The sequence below is a fragment of the Macrobrachium nipponense genome, chromosome 27 (assembly GCF_015104395.2).
Source record: "Macrobrachium nipponense isolate FS-2020 chromosome 27, ASM1510439v2, whole genome shotgun sequence".
Taxonomy (NCBI): Eukaryota; Metazoa; Arthropoda; class Malacostraca; order Decapoda; family Palaemonidae; genus Macrobrachium; species Macrobrachium nipponense.
Window position 1 is genome coordinate 17,357,754 of NC_087216.1, and position 10,773 is coordinate 17,368,526.

Below are 10,773 nucleotides of genomic sequence, written 5' to 3' on the forward strand. Positions count from 1 at the left end.
TTATTATTATTATTATTATCTTCATTATTATTATTATTATTTATCTTATTCAATTATTATTATTATTATTATTATTATATTATTTATTAATATTCAATTATTCATTATTTATTATTATTTATTATTATTATTATATTATTATTAACTAAAAGTAATGGAAGAGTTCAACGAGAATTTGATTCTATATGAAAATTTCTTTCAAATTCTCCTTATGATGTTGTTCCATTTCTGGCACGCTGGTATTATAAAGCAAGCTGGCCAATATTCATTGTCCTGTGGGTCGTCAACGGAATTTCGGGCTGGTGTTATCAAAGGCAACTGGATATCAGGGACAGGCTGGGGTCGTCAGAGGTCCTGTCCAGTGAATACTGGATAGACCCCTGACGACTACGGCCTGTTCCCGACCTACGAGAGTATACCTGTTGACGACCCCAGCCTGTCCCTGATAACCTGTTGCCTTTGATAACACCAGCCCGAAATTCCGTTGACGACCTACAGCACAATGAATATTCGGCCAGCTGCTTTATAATACCAGCGTGCCAGAAAGACAAATCATAAGGAGAATTGAAAGAATTTTATATAGAATCAATTCTGTGATTTCTGCCATTATTTTTAATGAAACATGTTTCAAAGAAGGTCTGTTTCCAGATATTATATTATTATTATTATTATTATTATTATTATTATTATTATTATTATTATTATTATTATTATTATTTCTCACTGAATATCCTAGGCTTATTTGTAGCCCATTATCCCAACTCCCTATTCCCAACTCCTTATTTAACATTCAACCGCTTGTTGTTATACAAAGTGTTAATTAAAAGCTGCCACTTGAGTAGGCTGCTCCTCATTCTCTCTGTTCCGTTTTGCTGGTGAGCAGCGGTGATGTTCGTCAAAAGCAGTGCGTGTACTTGTGTGTGGTTGTGGAAATATGGCCGACTGTCTATGTGTGTGTGAATGTGTATTAAAAATGTCTAGCCGTATATCTACAATATGAATATGTGTGTGTATATAATTTGTGTATATATATGTATATATGTGTGTGTATTTGTATATATACACACACACACACACACATATATATATATATATATATATATATATATATAATATATATATATATATATTATATGTACACATACACACGCACATTACACACACACACACACATACATACTGTAGATGCACAACTGGACAGCCATTTTAGTACACATTCAACCACACACACACTCACTTAGACAGTCAGCCATATATAAATAAATATATTATATAGCCATATATATATATATATATATATATATTATATATATATATATATAGATAGATATATATATAGATAGTTAAATAATTATTAGATAGATATATATATAATTATATATATATATATATATAATATATATATAATTATTTATATATATATATAGATATAAAAATGTAATATATATCTAAAATATTTATAATATATATATTAATATAATATATTATAGATAGATAGATATATATATATATATATATATATATATATATATATATAATATAGTTATTATATATAATATCTATATATATATATAGTATAATTATATATATATATATATATATATATATATAATATATATATATATATACATACATATTGTATGTGTTATTATATATGATATATAATTAATATTTACATTATATACATTTACATATATACTACATCAATATATATAATTATGGGCCTTTAGCGATCGGAAGCGATCTCATCCCATGGGGCAATCCTCGCCAATGGAGTGTCCATCGAATGGGGTTTTATTTTTGCCAGGGATGGACCCTTCCCCATTCTCAGCTCCAATAGCTAGCCAAGAGAGATGGAATCTTCCATCCTGCCACACCAGGATCAAATATTTTGCACGTACTGTATGAGGCATTGAACTTACGGGTTTTTACGCCATGCCAAAGGTTGCCACGAACTTACGGGTTTTTACGCCGTGCCAGAGGTTGCCACAGTAGTATTTGCAAGTAATCAATCCATTATGCATTGCATAAGCCATACTTTGCATATATAAAAGGCATTGAATTACGGGGTTTTTTACGCCGCGGCAAGAGGTTGCCACGGTAGTATATCAAGTATTCAACCTATTATGCATTGCATAAGCCATATTTTGCATATATGAAAGGCATTGAACTTACGGGTTTTTACGCCGCTCCAGAGGTTGCCACGGTAGTATGTGCAAGTATTCAACCTATTATGTATTGCATAAGCCATACTTTGCATATATAAAAGGCATTGAACTTATGGGTTTTTACGCCGCACCAGAGGTTGCCACGGTAGTATATGCAAGTATTCAACCTATTATGCATTGCATAAGCCATACTTTGCATACATAAAAAGCATTGAACTTACAAGTTTTTACGCTACGCCAGAGGTTGCCACGGTAGTATATGCAAGTATTCAACCCATTATGCATTGCATAAGCCATACTCTGCATATATAAAAAGGCGTTGAACCTTACAGGTTTTTTTTACCAGCGCCAGAGGTTGCCCACGGTAGTAATATGCAAAGTATTCAACCTATTATGCATTGCATAAGCCATACTTTGCATATATAAAAGGCGTTGAACTTACAGGTTTTTATGCCGCGCCAGAAGTTGCCACAGTTGCATATGCGAGTATTCAACCCATTATGCATTGCATAAGCCATACTTTGCATATATAAAAGGCATTGAACCATACTTTGCATACATAAAAGGCATTGAACTTACTAGTTTTTACACCGCGCCAGAGGTTGCCACGGTAGTTTATGCAAGTATTCAACCTATTATGCATTGCATAAGCCATACTTTGCATACATAAAAGGTGTTGAACTTACGGGTTTTTACGCCGCACCAGAGGTTGCCATGGTAGTATGTGCGAGTATTCAACCCATTATGCATTGCATAAGCCATACTTTGCATATATGAAAGGCATTGAACTTACGGGTTTTTACGCCGCGCCAGAGGTTGCCACGGTAGTATATGCAAGTATTCAACCCATTATGCATTGCATAAGCCAACTTTGATATAGAAAAGCGTTGAACTTGCGGGTTTTTACGCCGCGCTAGAGGTTGCCCCGGTAGTATATGCAAGTATTCAACCCTTTATGCATTGCATAAGTCATACTTTGCATATATAAAAGGTATTGAACTTACGGGTTTTTACGCTGCGCCAGAGGTTGCCACGGTAGTATATGCAAGTATTCAACCTATTATACATTGCATAAGCCATACTTTGCATACATAAAAGGCATTAAACTTACGGGTTTTTACGCCACGCCAGAGGTTGCCACAGTAGTATGTGCGAGTATTCAACCCATTATGCATTGCATAAGCCATACTTTGCATATATAAAAGGCATTGAACCATACTTTGCATACATAAAAGGCATTGAACTTACTGGTTTTTACGCCGTGCCAGAGGTTGCCACGGTAGTTTATGCAAGTATTCAACCTATTATGCATTGCATATGCCATACTTTGCATACATAAAAGGTGTTGAACTTACGGGTTTTTACGCCGCGCCAGAGGTTGCCACAGTAATATGTGCGAGTATTCAACCCATTATGCATTGCATAAGCCATACTTTGCATATATGAAAGGCATTGAACGTATGGGTTTTTATGCCGCGCCAGAGGTTGCCACGGTAGTATATGCAAGTATTCAACCCATTAGGCATTGCATAAGCCATACTTTGCATATATAAAAGGCATTGAACTTGCGGGTTTTTACGCCGCGCTAGAGGTTGCCCCGGTAGTATATGCAAGTATTCAACCTATTATACATTGCATAAGCCATACTTTGCATACATAAAAGGCATTGAACTTATGGTTTTTACGCCGCGCCAGAGGTTGCCATGGTAGTATATGCAAGTATTCAACCTATTATACATTGCATAAGCCATACTTTGCATACCTAAAAGGCATTTGAACTTTATGGTTTACGCCGCGCATAAGAGGTTGCATGGTTCGTATATGCAAGTATTCACCACCCATTATGCATTGCATAAGCCATACTTGCATATATAAAAGACATTGAACTACGTACGCGGGTTTTACGCCGCAGAGTTTGCCACAGTAGTGTATGCAAGTTTCAACCCATTATGGCATTGCATAAGCCCATACTTTGGATATTTGAAACCTTACGGGTTTTTAACACGCCGCGCCAGAAGGTTGCCACAAAAGTAATATTGCAATATTCAACCCACCATTGCATTGCACATAAGCATACTTTTTGCTACAAATAAAAGGCATTAAAAAAACCTTAACGGGTTTTTTAACGCCGCGCCACGAAGGTTACGATAGTATATGAAGTATTCAAAACCCATTTTTTATGCATTGCATAACCTACTTTGCATACATAAAAGGCTAGAACTTACTTAGTACGCCGCGCAGAGGTTTTTGCATGGGTTAGGATATGCAAGATTCAACCCATATGCCATTTTGCATAACCAGACTTTTGCATATATAAAAAAGACATTTGAACTTACCGGGTTTTTTACGCCGAGCCAGAGTTTGCCACGTAGGTATGCAAGTATTCAACCCATTATTTGCATTTGCATAATCCATACTTTTGCAGATTTGAACTTAACGTTTTTTACAAATTTTTTTTTTTTTTACGCCCGCTAGAGTTGCCCACAAAAAGTATATGGCAAATTATTTCAACCCCTTATGATTGGCAATAAGCCCATTACTTTTTGATATCATGGAAAGGCATTGAACCTTTTACGGGTTTTTACCGCCAGCGTCCAGAGGTTTACAGTAGTAAATGCAAGTAATCAACCCATTATGCATTGCATAAGCCATACTTTACATATATGAAAGACATTGAACTTACGGGTTTTTACACCGCGCCAGAGATTGCCACAGTAGTATATGCAAGTAATCAACCCATTATGCATTGCATAAGCCATACTTTGCATATATTAAAGGCATTGAACTTACGGGTTTTTACGCTACGCCAGAGGTTGCCATAGTAGTATATGCAAGTATTCAACCCATTATGCATTGCATAAGCCATACTTTGCATATATGTAAGGCATTGAACTTACGGGTTTTTACGCCGCGCCAGAGGTTGCCACAGTAGTATATGCAAGTATTCAACCCATTATGCATTGCATAAGCCATACTTTGCATATATAAGAGGCATTGAACTTACGGGTTTTTACGCCGCGCCGTAGGTTACCACAGTAGTTTATGCAGGTATTCAACCCATTATGCATTGAATAGCCAAACTTTGCATATATAAGAGGCATTGAACTTACGGGTTTTTACGCCGCGCCAGAGGTTGCCACAGTAGTATATGCAAGTATTCAACCTATTATGCATTGCATAAGCCATACTTTGCATATATAAAAGGCATTGAACTTACGGGTTTTTACGCCGCGCCAGAGGTTGCCACAGTAGTATATGCAAGTATTCAACCCATTATGCATTGCATAAGCCATACTTTGCATTATATGAAAGGCATTGAACTTACGGGTTTTTACGCCGCGCCAGAGGTTGCCACAGTAGTATATGCAAGTATTCAACCCATTATGCATTGCATAAGCCATACTTTGCATATATGAAAGGCATTGAACTTACGGGTTTTTACGCCGCGCCAGAGGTTGCCACAGTAGTATATGCTAGTATTCAACCCATTATGCATTGCATAAGCCATACTTTGCATATATGAAAGGCATTGAACTTACGGGTTTTTACGCCGCGCCAGAGGTTGCCACAGTAGTATATGCAAGTATTCAACCCATTATGCATTGCATAAGCCATACTTTGCATATATGAAAGGCATTGAACTTACGGGTTTTTACGCCGCGCCAGAGGTTGCCACAGTAGTATATGCAAATATTCAACCCATTATGCATTGCATAAGCCATACTTTGCATATATGAAAGGCATTGAACTTATGGGTTTTTACGCCGCGCCAGAGGTTGCCACAGTAGTATATGCTAGTATTCAACCCATTATGCATTGCATAAGCCATACTTTGCATATATGAAAGGCATTGAACTTACGGGTTTTTACGCCGCGCCAGAGGTTGCCACAGTAGTATATGCAAGTATTCAACCCATTATGCATTGCATAAGCCATACTTTGCATATATGAAAGGCATTGAACTTACGGGTTTTTATGCCGCGCCAGAGGTTGCCACAGTAGTATATGCAAGTATTCAACCCATTATGCATTGCATAAGCCATACTCTGGATATATGAAAGGCATTGAACTTACGGGTTTTTACGCCACGCCAGAGGTTGCCACAGTAGTATATGCAAGTTATTCCAACCCCATTTAATTGCTTGCACAGTAGTATAATTGGCAAGTATTCAACATTATGCATTGCATATGCCATAAACCTGTGCATATACTGAAAGGCATGAACCTTACGGGTTTTTTACGCGCCAGCAGGAGCCACAGTAGTATATGCAAGTATTCAACCCATGTTTTTGCATTGCATAAGCCAGACTTTGCATATATAAGAGGCATTGAACTTTTTCACGGGTTTTACGCCGCGCCAGAGGTTGCCACAGTAGTATATGCAAGTATTCAACCCATTATGCATTGCATAAGCCATACTTTGCATATATGAAAGGCATTGAACTTACGGGTTTTTACGCCGCGCCAGAGGTTGCCACAGTAGTATATGCAAGTATTCAACCCATTATGCATTGCATAAGCCATACTTTCTTTGCATATATGAAAGCATTGAACTTACGGGTTTTTTATGCGCGCCAGAGGGTTGCCACAGTAGTATATGCAAGTATTCAACATTATGCATGCATAAGCCCTACTTTGCATATATGAAAGGCATTGAACTTACGGGTTTTACGCCGCGCCAGAGGTTGCCACAGTAGTATATGCAAGTATTCAACCCATTATGCATTGCATAAGCCATACTTTGCATATATGAAAGGCATGAACTTACGTGGGTACGCCGCGCCAGAGGTTGCCACAGTAGTATATGCAAGTATTCAACCCATTATGCATTGCATAAGCCATACTTTGCATATATGAAACGCATTGAACTTACTGGTTTTTACGCCGCGCCAGAGGTTGCCACAGTAGTATATGCAAGTATTCAACCCATTATGCATTGCATAAGCCATACTTTGCATATATGAAAGGCATTGAACTTACGGGTTTTTACGCCGCGCCAGAGGTTGCCACAGTAGTATATGCAAGTATTCAACCATTATGCATTGCATAAGCCATACTTTGCATATATGAAAGGCATTGAACTTACGGGTTTTTACGCCGTGCCAGAGGTTGCCACAGTAGTATATGCAAGTATTCAACCCATTATGCATTGCATAAGCCATACTTTGCATATATAAGAGGCATTGAACTTACGGGTTTTTACGCCGCGCCAGAGGTTGCCACAGTAGTATATGCAAGTATTCAACCTATTATGCATAGCATAAGCCATACTTTGCATATATGAAGGCATTGTACTTACGGGTTTTTACGCCGCGCCAGAGGTTGCCACAGTAGTATATGCAAGTATTCAACCCATTGTGCATTGCATAAGTCATACTTTGCATATATGAAAGGCATTGAACTTACGGGTTTTTACGCCGCGCCAGAGGTTGCCACAGTAGTATATGCTAGTGTTCAACCCATTATGCATTGCATAAGCCATACTTTGCATATATGAAAGGCATTGAACTTACGGGTTTTTACGCCGCGCCAGAGGTTGCCACAGTAGTATATGCAAGTATTCAACCTATTATGCATAGCATAAGCCATACTTTGCATATATGAAGGCATTGAACTTACAGGTTTTTACGCGGCGCCAGAGGTTGCCTACAGTAGTATATGCAAGTATTCAACCTATTATGCATTGCATAAGCCATACTTTGCATATATGAAAGGCATTGAACTTACGGGTTTTTACGCCGCGCCAGAGGTTGCCACAGTAGTATATGCAAGTATTCAACCTATTATGCATTGCATAAGCCATACTTTGCATATATAAAAGGCATTGAACTTACGGGTTTTTACGCCGCGCCAGAGGTTGCCACAGTAGTATATGCAAGTATTCAACCCATTATGTATTGCATAAGCCATACTTTGCATATATGAAAGGCATTGAACTTACGGGTTTTTACGCCGCGCCAGAGGTTGCCACAGTAGTATATGCAAGTATTCAACCCATTATGCATTGCATAAGCCATACTTTGCATATATGAAAGGCATTGAACTTACGGGTTTTTACGCCGCGCCAGAGGTTGCCACAGTAGTTTATGCAAGTATTCAACCCATTATGCATTGCATAAGCCATACTTTGCATATATGAAAGGCATTGAACTTACGGGTTTATACGCCGCGCCAGAGGTTGCCACAGTAGTATATGCAATCATTCAACCCATTATGCATTGCATAAGTCATACTTTGCATATATGAAAGGCATTGAACTTACGGGTTTTTACGCCGCGCCAGAGGTTGCCACAGTAGTATATGCAAGTATTCAACCCATTATGCATTGCATAACCCATATTTTGCATATATGAAAGGCATTGAACTTACGGGTTTTTACGCCGCGCCAGAGGTTGCCACTGCAGTATATGCAAAAAATGTGATTTAACATGCAGTGCATAATCCAATAGGTGATTTGGTATCGTTACCCATTCCAGAGGGTATCATGTGGCAGGAGAGGGGGTGCACTGTGACCCTCTGAACAGCTGTTGGCTCTCATCCTGATAGCTTGTCTTCCAGCCTCCTAACAGCTGTTAGGTCTCATCCTGAGAGCTTGTCCTCCAGCCTCCAAATAGCTGTTGGCTCTTATCCTGAGCGCTTCTCCTCCACCCTCCGAACAGCTGTTAGCTCTCATCCTGAGAGCTGGTCCTCCTTCCTCTGAATAACTGTTGGCTCTCATCCTGATAGTTGGGCCTCCTGCCTCCATCAGGGAGATGAGAGAATCGCCAAGGATGCCTGATGAAAAGCCTGTTCACAAGACTTGTCTTTACCGCTACAAAGAAACAACCCATGTGAAGAATTTTGACTGGTCATCAGTTTTGAATGATGCCTTGGCGTCGTGTTCCAGAGGCATTGCGATTTTCTTGGCCCATCGATGGTTTTGATTGCAGGATTGGTGTGTAGGAGGTGGGGGGACCTCTCATTGTTGTTTGCTGCCGGGGGGAGCAGCAGAACACCCATCTTGCAGTCAAGCTCATCAAATGGACCAAGAAGATCGCAGGGCCTCTAGAACACGACGCAGCAGCATCACCTGGTGACAAGACAAAATCATTCACAATTTTGGTCAATCACAGGCTGTTTCTTCTGTTTGTTTCTTTCTAGTTTCCTTTAGTTTTCTTCCTCTTCGTTGTCCTTCCAGGTTTCTTCTTCTTTGCTTTCATTGTCTTCTGAGGATCTTCAAACACACTATCTGCCAGGTCCTTGATGAATTCCCTGACTGCGTTGTATTTTCTTCTTTCATCAGTATCACATAGGAGATAATTAGCATAGTTGACCTTGTGCATGATATCCATTCTGCGCTGTCGCTCGTCTTTAGACCCTTGGCAGTTATCAGGGTTAAACTTGAGTGTCCGCTTCCTGTAGGCCCACTTTATTTCCTTCAAATTAGCCTCCTCTGCAATACCTAGGATGTAGTATGGGCAGCCATGACGTTGCATTCTTTGCAAGGTTCTGGCGGCTGCAACCAATTCTTGATCATCTAATTTCTCAAGCTGCGTCATAGCTTGGCTGTGTCTGCCAAGCAATAAGAGACATAATCCCAGTCTTCGCCCTGCAGTCCACCTTGATCGTCGTCCATATCCAAGACTCTGAGGAAACATTCACTTGCTTCTTCCAGTCGTCCTAGCTTATAGAACATGTTTCCTTTGACCTTGTTTTCTTCAATCAGAGCATCATTCTTATTCTTTTCATTTGCCATAGAATTGTATATCACGGTAACTGGTGGTTCTCGTTCCTTTAATTCCTCATTAATTTTTTCATTCTCCTGTGGAAGCGACTGAACTGTGGTTTCCTGGATATGTACTTTCTTCTGATCGCCTAGATCCTTTCGTGCGAGAACAGATGATACTTCTCTCTGTGAGGCTTGCAATCTCTCCTCGAGTTGTGCCGTCGCCTGGAATAGCTTCTTTTTTTCAGCCTCATGGGCCTTGACCTTCTCTTCAAGGTACCCACAGTAGAAGTCATTGTCCAGCTTTGGTTCTGGAGTTTCTTCCAGTTTTTCTCGATGGTTCTCACATTCTTTTTTCTCCTTCCGTGCTAGTTGTTCGTTTATTTTATATTTCAACATCCTTGGCCTTCTGGAAAAATGCGTCTTCCAACTCTTCTATTTTCTTATTCAGGAGTTTATTTTCCTCTTCAGCGTTATGCTTTTCATCCTTGAACTCGTCAAGTAAATCTTGATTCTTTCTCATCAGAGCAGCCTCGTTGAAATTCATATCTTCGAGTTCATCTAGGAGGAGAAAGTTCTCCGACGTTACATCCTTCCAATCTTCTTTCAAAAGCGAGATCATTTCCGTTGCGTAGTAAAGGTCGTCGTCGTTTTTCTGCACAGTAGTATCTTGACCAATCTGCCATCTGAGCGCCTTCTGGTCTTCAATGCACTGATGTGCTCGGCCAAAAAGTGCTCCCAGAACAAGAGCTACTACTTGTTTACTATAAATAATCCGAGGTTTCGGATCCAATTTCCATTTATGGAAAGGTACCACTGATCCGGTTGGGATCAGAGCCAATAGGTTTTTCACAACAAAGTTAAAATTTACCAAGGCCAAAACCATGTTACTTTCTTTCA

At 39.3% G+C, this 10,773-nt stretch overlaps 1 protein-coding gene across 1 annotated transcript; it reads right to left on the reverse strand.

The window, feature by feature from the left end:
• Positions 1-8,730: 8,730 nt before the first annotated feature.
• LOC135200518 (chaperone protein DnaJ-like) lies at positions 8,731-9,706 on the reverse strand. The gene is made up of 2 exons (XM_064229169.1): positions 9,394-9,706; positions 8,731-8,954 (listed from the first exon to the last, which is right to left on the reverse strand). Exons 1-2 carry the CDS (start codon positions 9,704-9,706, stop codon positions 8,731-8,733), a joined length of 537 nt encoding a protein of 178 aa, XP_064085239.1.
• Between the last annotated feature and the right edge of the window lie 1,067 nt (positions 9,707-10,773).

Bases quoted from the DNA above. Each gene is read 5' to 3' on its own strand.
- LOC135200518 (XM_064229169.1), bottom strand. From the start codon at position 9,706: ATGACGCAGCTTGAGAAATTAGATGATCAAGAATTGGTTGCAGCCGCC. The intron at 8,955-9,393 runs GTGTGTTTGAAG...TCTTGTGAACAG, and splicing joins CATCAAGGACCTGGCAGATA to GCTTTTCATCAGGCATCCTT.